The sequence below is a fragment of the Choristoneura fumiferana genome, chromosome 6 (genome assembly GCF_025370935.1).
Source record: "Choristoneura fumiferana chromosome 6, NRCan_CFum_1, whole genome shotgun sequence".
Classification (NCBI taxonomy): Eukaryota; Metazoa; Arthropoda; class Insecta; order Lepidoptera; family Tortricidae; genus Choristoneura; species Choristoneura fumiferana.
The window spans coordinates 4162307-4179514 of record NC_133477.1 but is presented as its reverse complement, the minus strand read 5'-3'; the positions used below and the strand labels follow the sequence as shown (position 1 = coordinate 4179514).

Sequence of the window (17208 nt, the reverse complement as noted above, 5' to 3'; positions counted from 1 at the left end):
TATACCTAATGTATGGAGTTCTGTTCAGTGGTAGTTCGAGAGATCAGTAAACGAGTTCAAGTAACCCGCACAAGATCTATTCACTCTCACACACATTTTTCCCCTAAAGTCTCTATAGGTATCTATCATTTTTAGGGTTCCGGAGACAAAATGGCAAAAACGGAACCCTTATAGTTTCGCCATGTTTGTCTGTCTGTCTGTCTGTCCGTCCGCGGCTTTGCTCAGGGACTATCAATGCTAGAAAGCTGTAATTTTTCTGCCGACAAAATGGCACGATAAAAAATTAAGTTTTTTTTTTACTGTACCTCCCTTAGACGTAAAGTGGGGGTGATTTTTTTTCTCATCCAACCCTATAGTGTGGGGTATCGTTGGATAGGTCTTTTAAAACCATTATTAGGGGGTTGCTAAGACGATTTTTTCGATTCAGTGATTTGTTTGCGAAATATTCAACTTTAAAGTGAAAAATTTCATTAAAATTTAACGTCCCCCCTCCCTCTAAAATCTAAACCGGCGGGTGGAAAAATTTGAAAAAATTCAGGATGGTAGTAAGCATATCAAACTTTCACGGAAAACTATAACGGCTAAGTTTGCTTGAGAATTATTAGTAGTTTATGAGTAAATAGCAGCCTAAGGTATAAAATATACCTAAACTTGGATGATTCCGTATAAAATACGAAATCCTTACAAAAATATTACTTATTTTTTTCGTAATGGCTACGGAACCCTATTTTGGGCGTGTGCGACACGCTCTTGGCCAGTTTTTTTTAAATCTTCTATGGTGGAAGTATTGGCAAGACGCCATCCTTTAAATTCTTTTCATTTTACGCTCACCCTTTTAATTCGTTTTTCGGCTTCCGTAGCCAAAATGGCGGAAACGGAACTCGTTTCGCCATTTCTGTCTGTCTGTCTGTCCGTCCATCCGCAGCTTTGCTCAGAGACTATCTGTGCTAGAAAGCTGTAATTTTGCAAGAATATATGTAGCAAGTAAGGCGACAAAATGATAAAAAAATTTAAGGGTAACCTTCCATAACGTAAAGTGAGGATGATTTTTTTTCTCGTCTATCCCTATAGTGGGATATCTTTGGTCAGGTCTTTAAAATCATTTTATCTACTCTCATTGACGACCAAATGACCTAGTGGTTAGAGAACCTAACAACGAAGCTTTGAGGTCCCGGGTTCGATTCCCGTGTCGGGGCAGATATTTGTATGAAAAATACGAATGTTTGTTCTCGGGTCTAGGATGTTTAATATGTATTTTAAGTATGTACCTATCTATATTTATATACTTAATTATATTTATCAGGTGCTTAGTGCCCATAACACAAGCTTTGCTAAGCTAACTTAGCTAAGTTTACTTTGGGACTAGGTCAATTGGTGTGAACTGCCCCGTGATATTTTTTTTTTACTAAAATTCGAATTATAAAATCCAAAACCAGTTTATATTGACATATTTTTAAAATACAAATTAAATACCTATTAAAAAAACATATTAAGTGTAATACTTTTCCTTTAAGAAAATTATGTTATGTTATCGTATATATATTTTTTACCATTACATTACGGTACAGGGCAAATCCAAAAAGTTTATATCACCATATGTTTGATTCCAATTTTCACTTTTCTGTGGCATCGCCCACTTTAGCGCATTCGCGCACATGCGCGGTGATGAACTGGGTTTTAGCACCATTCCATTCCATAGTGTCGTTTTTCTGTACGAAATTTAAAAAAAGGGTAAAAGTTACCGGAAGAAGCCGTATAAGATCACTTCGTGTCAAAGCTTTGTGTTCCGTCTGTCTGTCAAGGCCCTGTCAAATTGTTGTATTTACAAGTACGAGTAAATATCAACTAATTAAGCAATCTTCTAGGTGGGTGAACTCCTCTACGAGTCTCACGAGTCGCTGCGGAATCTGATGGAGGTGTCGTGCCCCGAGTTGGACGCGTTGGTGGAGGTTGCGCGTGCGACGCCGGGGGTGTACGGCGCGCGCATGACCGGCGGGGGGTTCGGTGGCTCCGTCGTCGTCGTTGTAAGTGCACGACTAAAATATGGAACAGCTTCCTGGGACAGTGTTTCCGGGGCGGTGCTTAGGGATCTTTAAAAAATGAGCTTATCAGTCTCTCAAAGGGCCGGCAATGCACCTGTGATACGCCTTGTGTTGGCAGGTTTTCATGGGCGGCGGTAATTGCTTCCCATCAGGGGAGCTGCATGCTCGTTTTCCCCTCTTATTAAAAAAAATAGTAACTGCCAAGATTGCCAGATAAAATTGGATATAAAACTTCATAAACGTTCGTTCATGATGATGATGATGATGTCCTCCATGTCGTGTCCGACAAAGGCGAACCTTTGGAATTGTTTATTATGTGCCCGAATATGGCTGGCAAAGCCAAACTTAGTCTTTCATAAGTTCATAACAAGACGTTGTATTACTAGGAGAGGTAGAGAGGAGAGAAAGTGGGAGGGGAGAGTAAGGGAGGGAGGGAGATGGATTGTTCCTGGTCCATCGTATCGTAATCATGTTTCGTCGGATTCCTGATTCGTCGGATTTTCAATAACAAATGAAACTATGCAATTACCGTGACTACTTTTGTATTTAATATTTAAAACGAATCTTCCTTTCTGATAAATACTGGTTTACTGTATGATAGATTTAATTATATATAGATAATTTCGACGAAACAAGAATACGACAAATCAGGAATGCGACGAAACAGGAATCCGACTAAACAGGAATACGACGAATCAGGAAGGGAGTATCTCAAAGTTTGTCAATTGTGTTTTGTTTCTTTTCTTTTGTACAATAAAGAGTTTACATACATACATACTAACAATTCGACAGATGGAGTGCTCCGCACTATATCTAGGTCCTGGGTTCGATACCCGCCGCGGACTGAAAGTTGAATTCTGTGGCCTACCAATTGGGATGCGGCAGTTTTTTTTTAATTCGACTGGATGGCAAACGAACAAGTGGGTCTCCTGATGGACAGAGATCACCACCGCCCATAAACATCTGCAACACCAGGGGTATTGCAGATGCGTTGCCAACCTGAGGCCTAAGATGGGATACCTCAAGTGCCAGTGATTTCACCGGCTGTCTTGCTCTCCACGCCGAAACACAACAGTGCAAGCACTGCTGCTTCACGGCAGGATTAGCGAGCAAGATGGTGGTAGAAATCCGGGCGGACCTTGCACAAGGTCCTACCACCCCCCCTGCCTCCCTACCACCCTATGCGATTTTCATTATCTTATCGCGTGGTAACTCTACACAAAAACAATCATCCAGTATCACTTAAAGCAATTCTTATCCCCTATTTATCCTAATATGGGTCCGGACCCTCTCGTGCATTTTGACCTTGGACCTACCCACGGGAATACTAAAGTCGTGTTAAACTATAATTGATCATTAACGAAATTACAAATTGGAGTAAACAAAATTTGTGTCGGGACATTTGACGACCGGTTAGCCAAGAGGTTAAAACCTGACTGTGAAGCTTGATTCTCGGTCGAGGCAGATATTTGTATGGGGTGCCGTTCAATCGTCATACAAACTTTTAGCATAATTTCGTTTTACTACGTTCAAGAATTATAATATTCATTAAGCATAAAAACGGATTTCATATTATTACCGAGCATAAGCTTTAAATAATATAACATTCATTAGTCATAACAACAATTGCTAAAATGCTTATATTAAATAATTTCATTTTGAATATTCGGTTAATCATATAATTATTAAAATCCAACATTTAGAATAAAGATTGGACGGTATAACATCATGCGTGCCAAATGCAAAAAAAACATCTGATTTGTGCGAGCGAGCGAAGCGAGCGAGGAAGACGGTTCGGGGCAGAAGCGACATGAAAATGAAAATTCGCAAATCGTTCTTATGACAAACATTACACACCCCTTTATCTATATAAGTATGCTTATTCGTTGCCTAGAGTATCCATAGTTATAAGCTTTGCTTAGTTTGGGACTAGGTCAATAAAGATTTGCAATTTGCAATAAATCGAGTTTGGCCCGACATGTCTCGCGCTAATCCGTAGCCGTAATCCGCTACCTCTCAGGAGCAACGCGACTCGGCGGCTGCTGCAACACGCGCACTGAGTGCGCCTGTTGGTCCTGAGAGGGAGGGCTACGCAACGGATTAGCCCGAAACACGTCGAGCTAAACTAGATTTAAGACGTGAGTTATCCGGGTCAATATATCTCACATTGTCCCATGATAATAATTTATTAATACATTACCATACATTGTCCCATGATAATAATTTATTAATAAAGCATTATTTTTTCAGGTAAAAAAGAATTCCGTAGATGACTTGAAAAAGAGGGTACTAAGTCAGTACAAAGGTAACCCGACGTTCCTGCTAGCAATACCCAGCGACGGAGCAAGAATAATCAACATTTAAAATAATTGAAATCAGTTTGCAGCGCAGGGCTACTACGAAACTCGAAGTTCGTATCGTACCGTCTCTTTCGCTCTCGTATTAAATAGTATAAGGTCAGAGGGACCGCGCGCCACGAACTTCGAGTTTTGCAGTAGCCCTGCTGTTATCGTTTCCGCCATTCCGGCCATCAAAATGTTTACGCAAAAGGATGGCAACACAGCCAAAGTTAGAACATTCAGACTCTCATTTGTTTATTTATAAGACACGTGCTTACTATAGGAGATCAGGATGTGTACGTAGATATCTAGCAGTACCTAAGTATCAGACTTCTACTCGTATTGTTGACTTACATAACGCGTAAACAGCAACAAGCAAAATCGCAACGCGACACGATATTTACTTTGTAATTGGCAATCTAATGATATTACCTCCTGATAGTGTAGTGTGTAGGTTAGGTCGTACTGCTGCTTACTGTTAAGATTATACTCTTTTTGATCTTTATTTATAAAATGTGACAGATTATGTGCCATTACTTATTTGCTAACTTCATTTTATTTTATAGCAACTAATAACATTTTAAATATTTGGTTGGATATTGGCGTTGTGAAAAACTAACCCCAATATCAGTTGTAATTTCAGGGTAAATTTTATAACTATTTTTGATAGAATCTATCAAATCGTATATTATAATCGCTTGATGCATACCTACACCTTTTTTTTAACGGAGTAAAAACTCGCAATACCCAAGGAGGCTCTAATGGTTATGTGGTTGCATTCTAAATATAATTACATTTGGAACTTTAATGTATGACTCAAATATTCAAATACAAAACATTCAAGTTCTCAATAAGGGCTATCGTTTTTTGTCTTTCTAGATGGCGCCACTGTTGCGTGAGGTTTTTAAGTGTGGCTTTCAAAGTCTGTTATTACGGGCGTGAAAACAAAGTTTAGATTAAAATCATATTTAATACACTTTAAAACCGTACCATAAAAATATCGAGCAACCACAGTGTTGCGTAGTCCCGTTTTGTTCGGAAAAAAAGGGAGGACAAAAGTTTCCGAAAGACAAAACTGTCTCAAAACACAGACATTCATTAATTTCAGGTAATGAAAGATATTCACAAAATTATTCTAATTAAGTATAAATGAACCCGCGTAGCTCACCCAAAAACTATGAGATTTGACGTTTCGGAGACCTTACGCTACACTAGCACCTCTAGCGGTGAATTCATACGCGCTAGCCCTCATTGTGCTTGCCTCTTTCATTCTTCGCTGCTTAGTTTTAAGCTGCCTGTTCACTGGAGCTATGAACGAGATAAAAATCCACCAATAGCATTGCATAAAATCTTCGTTTCTCTTCAGTGTGTACAAAAATTTCATACAAAACTGGAAAGGCGGAGCGAGGACACGTAGCGGTAGCGAGGAAAAGAAATAGGGAAGCGGGGCGAAAAGAGCGCGAAAAGGGAAGCGGGAAAACACCGCGAACGAAAACAGTCCGTAACTTCGCTCCGCATTTATAATTTCACTCAGCTCCGCTATCAAGATTTGGACCTCCGCAATTCCGCTCCGCATTACTTTCTCGCTTCGCTCCGTTCTAGTGGACAGGCAGCCTTAAACGTCATTTTGTCTAACAAAGTTCGGAATAAGAACCCCACAATCTAATTCCTACGTGACTTTGCAAGTTACTCAACAAAGTGAGGACGTTCTTGCTACAGATACGTCACAGCAGAAAGAGCAAGCTGATAAATTTTCCACTGAACAGAACACCTTTGTTTTTCACAAGCTTTTATTTAGTTTCCCCTGTCCCGTTGTCTGTCTGTCTGTCTGTCTGTAGTCAAATCAAATCTTGTAAGTTAAATTAGACCAACTTTTAATAATCTGGTTGACTTGGAATTTGGCATACTTGTGTAAATTGCGTGACAATACAATAATCTGGTAGTGACATCCTGGTAGTCCAGCCAGGATCGTCTCCACAGGACGGAACTCTTCAACGGTTAATGGCATCAACTTTAAGTTTGGTATGCAAATGTAGTTTGGGTGACAATGCAAGTACAGTCAACAAAAAAGCTTGTATTAAAAACGAAATTTTTACCAAAAAATATTTCTTTCTAGATTCTAACAGTAGGTGGGTATTCAAGTAAAAGCGCGGGCGTGTAATTTTATTACGCACAAGTTTATAACAATTATTTTGTTAATTATAACAAAAAAAAATCAGGGTTTCAGCATTTAGAATTAGAATCACGATCATGAATATTTAAAAAAATAAAGCAAAACAAAATCAACTCGAAAGGTTTCTTATTTTGGGCAGTAGGTATGAAAATATTGACAAGTGAATTCTAGAGACCAGATGAGAAATTAAAATTAGATCGAAGAGTAGCTGACTGCTGCTGGCTGAATGCATATACATATTTTTAACCGACTTCAATAAACGAGGTTATCAATTCGGTTGTATTTCTTTTAAATATGATTTCACTTCTTTTAAACATAAGCGTGCGCACGCGTGACGAACTGTCTGACGAACTAGTGAAGGCCGACTCAGGGGGCTACTTTGAAATTCGAAAATCGAAGTTCGTATCATACCGTCCCTCTCACTCTCGTATTAAATAATATAAGCGTCAGCGAGATGGCAATATACGAAGTTCGAATTTTGCACTTCGTGGTGTAGGGAGAGCTTTGTCCAACATTTGTGACACAAGTGCCGTCCATTTATGTACAGATCCATGGTACTTTCTGTTTTTCGTTCGGCATTATTTAAGGCAATAAATAAGTAAATATCGACCAAAGACCAAAACATTCCTTTTTTAAGATTATATTTATTTAATGTAAAGAATAAAATATATCTAGGAATCTTATTTGATTTTAGAGCAATAATGTTTGTTCTGCTGTGTTATTTATAAGCCAAAACTGTTGTTATTATAATAAATGTTTTTATTTTTATTTTGGTGTTTTTTTAATGACAGTTAACATTAATAACAAGGAGAAGACTGTAAGAAAAAGAAATGTTTTTTTTTGATAAAAATACTTCGACGTTCCTTGATACAAGAGAATGTAATGTTCATAGTGTTATGAGAAGCGCTAAACCGATTTAGATGGAATTTTCAAATCCTGGAAAGAACAACGGATTATTAACATTGTGTAGTTCCCGCGGGACGAAGACGAATTCTTCGCGGACGATGTCGCCCGCAAAGGCTAGTATTCTATACATTGAAACCATACAACTCTTTAGTTATTTACCATGAGCCTTGAAAGAGCGATAAAAAAAAACATCGTGAGGAAACAAAGCCCCGCTTGGAAACAACGTTTAACTGAGCCATGATGTCATTAAATAGGCATTTCATTCTGTCAGCCGAAAGACCCACCACTGATGGACGTACTCCCACCACTCAGACCGGTCTTGGCTTTCTGCATCCATCGCGATCCCGCGATCTTAACCAGGTCTTCGCTCCATCTTGTTGGAGGCCTACCGACAGCTCGTCTCCCTGTTCGCGGACGCCATTCGAGAAACTTCTCACCCCATCGGCCATCAGTCCTGCGGGCAATGTGCTCCGCGCACTGCCACTTCAGTTTCGCAATTGTTCGAGTTAAATAGGCATTTACATTTACTTTATTTCATTCTGGCACAAGTTCCGTTCTATTGCAAAACTGAGATATTCATAATTTAGTCAGAGACTTGTACCTACTATTACTTATTCTGTGGTCAGAGTAAATACGATGAACAAGAAACCGTGTTTGACTTGGAGAATACCCGCAGATCAACATTACATTTGTTTTTATCTCTCCTGTTCGGAAAGTTCAATTTTCATCAGCCGGGTGGAAAATTGCGTTTTCATCTCTAGGGTGGAAAGTAATTTATTTTTTATTATTCGATTCGCCACGGAGTCGAAGATAATTGAGTTACGTCAATGTCACTTTTTTCACGTTTCGGCATGGCCATCTAGATGCACGTCGTGACCAAGGAGCTTATATACAACACTGGAGGTTGGACGCCGAATATCCGTTTGAAACAATGTTTGATCTTTATTACGTCACGAACATATTCCATCTCATTCTTTAGTTAGGTTAAGAAAGAGATGGAATATATAAATAAGTAATAAAGGTCAAACTTCTTCGTTCGGCGTTCAACCCTTTTGCGCCGGGGGCTAAAAATACATCTGTTGGTTTTTTATCCATTATTATTTTGTCCTTTGATCATTGTCAAGCTCATTCAAAGCAACGACAAGGTACATATTATTGTATTCTAAATTTTTTAATTGTACATAAAAACACATGAAATTAGATAGCAAGATAATAAGATGTACTTTTTTTTTTATTCGACTGGATGGCAAACGAGCAAGGGGATCTCCTGATGGTAAGAAATCACCACCGCCCATAAACATCTGCAACATCAGGGTTATTGCAGATGCGTCGCCAACCTAGAGGCCTAAGATGGGATACCTCAAGTGCCAGTAATTTCACCGGCTGTCTTACTCTCCACGCCGAAACTCAACAGTGCAAGCACTGCTGCTTCACGGCAGGATTAGCAAGCAAGATGGTGGTAGCAATCCGGGCGGACCTTGCACAAGGTTCTACCACCTGCAAACTTACTTTTGAAGCTTAAACAAAAACAGATGGTGTTTTATTATAAATGACATTTAAAGCTACTTAATTATGTAAAATAATACGTTGTTTTCATTTTAAAGCCTTTTTGCATAATAATATTCATAGCTTGCGGCCCAACTGTCACGTTGCGTTATTTCTAGAAGGTTCGTTCAAGAAAGTTCATTGAACCCCTTGTAAATTATTTGTACTTAAGGTTCAGTCTTTCTTAAAGTAAGACGAAAGTAAGACTATCGAAAATACGGTATTTGACTATTTTGTATATGTTTTATAAATTAAAATTACACAATGCCTGTTATCGAATAGAGAAACAATTATTAAGCTACCTTTACAAATAACAAAGTTATAAAGGTTTGAAATTCAAGATTCGACAGAGAAATACATACTGTCATGTGACGTCACACGCCAGTAGCGCCATACTTGCTGCATAGAGAAAAGCGTTTGAGACAAAGACAGGTATATAGATTTTTCAAAAAATCACTGTAAATCCAATTTTCAACCGATTTCAGTTTTCTCTTCGCTAAACACTGTCTGTACATCTATATTTTTATAATAATATTAAGATATGGCAAATGCAGGAGTTATCAAATACTTACCGTATACAAACTGAAACATAGATGCATAGGAAAACCAGTAAAAGAGACCAGCACTGGGAATCGAACCCAGGTCCTCAGCATTCCGTGCTGCGTGCTATACCTCTACACCACCACTAGACAGGAGTACAGTCACAAATTTCTCCTATGCACCACATAGCTTGTTTGTTTTTCTGTTCACTTAAGCAGCGACACGCAAGACTCCAAAAAACAATCTGAAAGTAACATTTTTTAATGTTAAAGGTGCATCCCATTATACGTCCTACTACTGGGCACAGGTATCCAATCAGAATGAGAGGACTTGGCTGTAGTTCCCACGCGATTCCAGTGCGGATTGGGAATTACACATAGTATTGAATTGCTTCGCTGGTTTGTACAGGTTTCCTCACAATGTCTTCTCCGTAAAGCTCGTGGTAAATTTAGAATGTAATTTCAAACATGAATTTTTAAAAACACAGAGATGCGAGCCCGTAACCCACGATCCTTTGCATCAGGCCCTAGCTCCAACCACTAGGCCACCACGAATTTTACCCAAAGAAATACACATAAATAAATATAATTATATACGCTCGAAAAACATAACCCTTCTTTCGGGCAGTCGGGTAAATACAACTGAATCGAGACCTCCATATTTTAACCCTTTTCCAGGCCCCGTGAACGTAGATATGCTACCACAATATGAATCATAGTTTTATATTGTTTACCTATAGCGGATTAAATTAATAAATAACGAATCATATTTTTAACGACTTCAATTGATTTTGTACCATATTTACATTTCAGCAAGGTCTAATATTTGTGTACATTTATTTCCGCCTGGAAAAGGGTTAAGACAAACATTTTTTTTTACTCTAAGTCACTGTACAAAGAAAGTCAACAAAGCATCCAGATTATCTCAATTTTAGCCTTACTTTGCATTGATTCAATGAAGATTGGTTTTTGGAATCTTTTTGTATTTTTTATTTCAACTCCAAATTTTGTTACTCGAAAATACAAACTGAAATATAGATGCACAGAAAAACCAGAAAAATAAGACCGCTACACCACGTACCTATACGTATACCGCGCGGTATGGCACGCGGCACGGAAAGCCGAGGACCTGGATTCGATTCCCAGCGCTGGTCTTATTTTTCTGGTTTTTCTGTGCATCTTTATTTCAGTTTGTATTTTCAATATATTGATTCAATGAATTGAACAAAAAAAAATTAACAAAAATGGAACCGACTTCAAAAACCTTTAAAATAATTTTCTACTACTTTGAAGTCGGTGCCTCAGCACGAGCCAGCAGAAGTGGAACTATAGTCGTCTACCTCACCTACATATAATATATTTATTTGGCTTTAATCACTCCTGCTGGCTCGTGCTGAGGCACCGACTTCCAACTAGTAGAAAATTACTTTCAAGGTTTTTGAAATTGGTTCCATTGTTAAAAATATTTTTTGCATAGTTTTTAGTATTTTGTAGCCAAAGTGCATCTCACAACGATTCCATGAAGCTCAAACACGGCATGGTTATATTATTTTATAACAGAGTACCGCTATCTAAGGTCTTTATCATCAGGTCCAGTTCACCAAATGATACTTTTTGAAAGTAAATACGACTTGACGATACAAATACCAAAACCGCTATAGGTGTGCTTTAAAAATTCGAGGGTTGATTCCATCATCAGATCCTTACTGAATGGGACCACCTCGGAAGTATGTCCTATAGAATTAAAAAAGAATTTTGAAATTTGGCCCACAGTTGGTGGAGTTATCACGTAACGAACATACAAAAAAACATAAGTACACCCGAATTGAGAACTTCCTCCTTTTTTGAAGTCGGTTGAAACCGTTTAGCATAATGCTACCAGGTGGCTACTGAGTACAAACTAAGAATTGGATGGTTTGTTTTTTCACGAAAGAGATCAAGACGAAATTATCACTGGCCCAGAACATAGTTATACGAGAAACATTGTTTTCCTCAAAGTTTATTCATATGGACCTCCGCAAACTGACGTCTGATTCAATAGAATCAATTTCATTCGCTACGCCTGCGTGCGGCCCCGTAGCGCCGTAGCGCCTCTACGCACTTATACGTAGCACCTACTACGCTTCTACGCAGCTTTTCGTCAGCTAAAGTGTCAGACCACATAACTCCATCAGATCAAATTTTATAGGAGGCAAAAAAACTTCACCACCAAAAATTTGGAATGAAGGATTGTTTTGGTTTTATGCGCTCATGAGGTCCATCGTTAGTGCCCACGTCTCAGCAGGGCTTCTACGAAACTCGAAGTTCGTATCGTACCGTCCCTCTCGCGCTTGTATTAAATAGTATTAAGTGTCAGAGAGCCCCACGACACAAACTCAGAGTTTCGAGTTTTGTAGTAGCCCTGCAGATCCGTAAGTCATCACTGGCAACACACACTGGCCAAAGACTTTTGACTTGAAACATTGCGGTAATTTGGACGAAAAGACACTACGAAGCTTCCCGAACGCTGCTCAGCCGAGTCCGATTCGACAAGTGATCTCTTTCTTTAAGTTGGACCTACCTAACTGGACCGTTTATCCCAGGTATGGTTACCTAATGATTCGCCGACAATTTTTACGCAGATTATTGATTAGCAGACAACGTTTCGCCGAGTAACGGTACGCCGATGAATTTGTACGCAGATGTATTGTTTCGCAGACTAACGTTTCGTAACTCAACCTTTAGCAGGCTATTTATTTACTTGGCATATGAATCAGTAAGCCGAACAGCTATTAACAGAAATTCATTCAGCCGATTCATTACTACACATTCTGAACGTTTGCTCGAACAACGTTTCGCTTTCGAATTTGTATTTATTTTATATTGAAGTCAAAACAAACCAAGTCGCGACGCTAGCAGTTCGGATCTGGCACTCGCCGACCACTGCCGCGGCACGCGGTACGCTCGTTCGGCTCGTACGTTGTTGGTCGCAGCTCTATCTAACACTCCTCCTCGCTAACGCTCGTCGTCGCACCTAACTACATTTTAATGCCAGGTGATAAATCGTGTTTCGACGAACAGTTGTTCGGGTAACTGCAACAATTATGAAACAAACAATCGACTAAACGTAAATCTGCATATCGTTAATTCTGTGAAACGAATAATAGGCATAACGAAATTATACCAAACGTTGCTCTGCCGCCAGAAGAAAAATCTGACAATAGTTGTCTGCGAAATGATAATCTGCGTAATTAAACTCGGCTAAACGACAGGTCACCAAAAGGCATAAATAGTCGTCAACAACTTCGAGCGCAGAGCCTGCGACCATTGGCACAATATGGATATTACACATGACTTTCGTCTTGTCCATGTTCATTTTTAGGCCACCTCGGTCGGAAACTCTGCTCAGGTCAGCGAGCATAGCACTGAAGTCCTCCATGGTCTCAGCCATAACTGCAATATCGTCGGATCTATTCGGCATTAATGTTGATGCCTTGTCCTTTCCAGTCCAGACTGTAAAAGCATCTTCCAATGCAGCGGTGAACAGTTTCGGAGAGATCACATCTCCTTGTCTGACTCTCCGCTGCAGAGGAATAGGCTTCGTGCTCTGGTTCTGTATCGTACAGATACTTCAACACTTCGATATACCTACCGGTAGTCAACCATCGCAGAGGTTACTTATTTATTTATTGAAAATGACCCTGAGGACTTACAGCATTAGCCAAGGCGTCCAGCAGGCTAAAAATACCTTAACAATAACATTAAACAGTACAATAAGCTAAGAATGATACACACAAGATTAATTAAAAAACAAAATAAATTAAATTAAATTATGATGAACATTGCCGTGCCGTCTTTTTTAAGCCAGTCTAATGAGTTGTTTTTTTAAAGCGCTTAATTTAGAATTTCCACTGTTTAAGGTTGTTGCCGTAAAATTTGTCCTTAAAATGGTTGTACGTTGTTTCGCAGTCAACATTTTAATAGAATTTCGTTTAACGGTTTTTTTTCTCATATTATTGTTTCAATACATGGAACACTTTTGTACTTTGAAGAAATTTGTATCATTGATTTTTGTTACAAATAAAATTCATTATTTAGGTATTCATTTCATAGAATTACAAATCAAATAGTATTTATTCTTATAACATTTAGTTGATATAAAACTTATTACAAAGAAATAAATTTCATTTGGTGTAGTTTCTAAACGTTTTAATTCATACCTGCGACAAAATGCATACCCTCCTAAAACGGTAGCGATTCACTTTCTGGTGGGGTCACAGTTCTAACTAACCTAACCTACTTTTCTGGTAGCGATTCGCTTTCTGATTGGGTCACAGCTCTAATATAACGCAATCTAACCTACATAAAATTACTATATTAAAATGTGTTAATATATTTATTAAATTATGGACAACTTAAACGTCAATTTTACATTTTCGTTGAAACAAAATATCGTGAATAAATACATCGAAAAAAAAAATCATCATAAAATAATTGTATTATTTGACACAATTGTTAAATAAAACAATTTCAGTATAAAATTCATTGAATTATTTTTCTATTAAATATGTTTCATTCAAGTAAATAGTACCTAATTGAAACAATTATATTCGAAGTCAAAATACAAGGACTAAATATTATATGAAACATTTTCTGCGAAACGAAATTCTGTGAAATTTCTGTGTGTGAAAGAAGGGAACACCGTCCTTAATCACTGACCGCACGGCTTGCATTTTTGAGGTTAGCTGCTTGAAAACAAAATTAATTTTTCTTTGCTGTTTTCTGATGTTCTCTAAGTAACAGAGCTTCCTGGTCCCATAACCTATTGAGGTTTGTAGGTTTCTTAGATGAAAACTTGAGATTTCTTGTACAAAGTATTTATTTACGAAAATACAAAATGTCTAGAGCCTGGCCAAGCTAATTCTGCAACGGAATAATTTGGCAACACTGAATTTTAACGTCAAATCACGTACATAATATGCGCTACATTTGCAGTGTTACCATATTATTCTCTGCAGAGTTAGATTGGCTAGGCTCTACAGCGAGAATAACGAAGTAGAGAACCTAGAGCAGATGGTGTTGCCATCTAGACAAGATATTTATAACTTCAGTATTGCCATGGCCAACTTTTCTTTTTTAACAATACCAAATATATTTTTTGTAGGATATTAACATATATTTACAAAACAAAAAATATATATATATATATTTGTATCAGTTTCATTTGTAATGTTTTTTTGGAATTTTATTATAAAAATTACGCGTTAAAAAATACGACGTTCTATACAAAATTACTTTTTTACAATACGCTCAATACGAGTAACAGACACGTGTTCAAAATTGAAATAGCAAAAAAATGTGTTCCGCGGATTATTCTTTTCTTAGCCAACAGATTCAAACTTGAAAACTATTAAAAAACTAAATGCACTATGCATACATAATAAAAATTCATCCTTACTTGATATAATTAAGTAAGTAGATTCATATTCGTAATCATTAATCGTATTTCACGAAATTAAATACATAAATAGTTTATTTTTTATTTTTGCACAGTTGTCCTTTTGAGGTTATTTTCACGTCCTAAAAATTGTCCATACACAATAACAAAAAATGGCGATAATTCCCCATTTACAAACACCGTGATTGGTTGTTTCCAAAGTAGTTTAAAAATAATGTAGTCCCTAGAGACTAATAAGGAGCTCTAGTCCCGATATGCAGAGACTAAAGTAACATTTTAATAGCATGAGAAGTGAAAATATTGTTTTTTTAAATTGTTCCTCATATCGATGGCGCAGCTCGCGTCGCGGGCAGCCCCAACACGCTGAAAGCAATATGTGCCTGGGGGCTACTACGAAATTCGAAAATAGAAGTTCGTATCGTATCATCCCTCTCACTCTAGTGTTAAATAATACGTCAGCGGGACGGCAAGACACGAAGTTCGAATTTTGCATTTCGTAGTATAGGCCCTGAGCTGCAGCTGCGCGCCCAGCAGCAGTAGGTACACGCAACGACTCATAACGCCCATAGGCGTTATACGCAAAATAACGGACCTTGGGCATTATTTAGAGGGTTGCAACTTAATTAGCCTGCATGTTACGTTTTCAACACTGTTTACTAACAAGTGTGATAAAAAATTATTTAGGTAAGTACTAAATGCATGGTCACTTAGTCTTAGCAATTAAGAGTGTAGGAGTTTTACTTTTTAATATGACTGAGCGATCAATTGTCGATTACCAAGGGTGTAAGGTTGGTTCTGCTCACGTCTCCCGAATCACCCTGTATAAGTGGGGTAGCAAATGAATCCGATTCCTTATGGCAATAGAACACGCTACCAACCAAAGAACACACACTTGAATAAATGAAACAATATGGACTTGCTCATTTATTTAGTTTCCTTCGAAGCCTTCGCTGCTACGGCCCTCAGTACCTCGCGAGTCTCCAACCAGAACGCACGGCTAACATATCGGAAAATACGTAACGTCCTACGAACTGAAAACAAAAGTACATTTATTTATAAACATTTTGAAACCTTGTTTTAAAGTTTTATATTCTTCTTGGAATATTCTCAGTTTGTTTATTACTGCCGCGTGTGAATGTTAATAGTGTTGGTGAACGATATAAACTTTTGAAATCTTCGGATTTTTTAACAGGTAAATAAATTTTACAATTAAAATTTAATGCCTTTGGATGGGAAAAGTTTTCTATAAAGCAAAAATATCCATAGGAAATATGATAAATACGACATATAATTTTAATAGTCCTAATTATAAATTACATAAAAAAAAATATTTTTTGGTTCCAGAGAATGTAAATATCATAGGTAGCAAACAACATAAAAAAATATAAACTTTGAATTTTTTAGCCGAGTAATTTGTGAAGTTGAATAACATCATAAAATTAAATCACACAAATTACCTACATTAAATCATTAGGAATTATTATACCAATTCAATTAAATTGAACAAAACAATGTCAAATTAAAAAAACAAGTTTATACACAGGCACCGATCTCAATAAAAAATAGATGACATGTTTACTTACCAAGTATATTATACATCTAATAAAGTTGTAATAAGTAAAAATAATAATGAGACCCTGGAGACTAAATCTATAAAAAAGTATTATGGGATAAAATATAATTTATTTACACATATTCTATAAACTATACATAGAAAGATAGATTAGAAAGTAATAACAAATAAAAATGGAAGACTAATAAATTGATTAACTAAGAAAAAATGGTCAAGTCAGTCTGTCAGTCGGAGTGTGGTAGGGCAGCACCATCATCAAAGCCAAACAGCTTCGCTGCTGGCTTCCATTTGTGACGGGTGCCTCGAATGCATATGTATATCGTGAAATGTAGGTGTTAAGGTTTTATTATCAAAACATACTTAACTTTTAGAGTCGAGTAAGACTCCTACAACTAATAATTAAGTTTTTAAATTTTTGTTCAGTGATTAATGTCTGTGAAATAAACTTGTGTTCAAAAAGACAGTAAAATGATATATGTGGTACTTTGGCTCATATACGCGTTCAACTTTAAAATCTTTGGTAAAAAATACGTTACCCATGATACTTGACGAAAATTTTAAAAAATAATACACTCACATTATGATGTAGTATCGGGGTAGCGGCGTTCCGCTTGACGTACAAGGACCTAAATGGCAGTTATGCCTACAGATAAA

At 37.5% G+C, this 17208-nt stretch overlaps 1 protein-coding gene across 1 annotated transcript in view; it reads left to right on the top strand.

Moving 5' to 3' along the window:
• The window catches only part of LOC141428854 (galactokinase-like), a 70535-nt gene extending 65060 nt beyond the window's left edge, over positions 1-5475 (top strand). The window contains exons 8-9 of the mRNA XM_074088890.1: positions 1866-2024; positions 4293-5475. Coding sequence (XP_073944991.1) covers positions 1866-2024; positions 4293-4406 — 273 coding nt within the window. The 3' untranslated portion in view covers positions 4407-5475. The remainder of the gene's footprint in view (positions 1-1865; positions 2025-4292) is intronic.
• The last annotated feature ends 11733 nt before the right edge of the window (positions 5476-17208 follow it).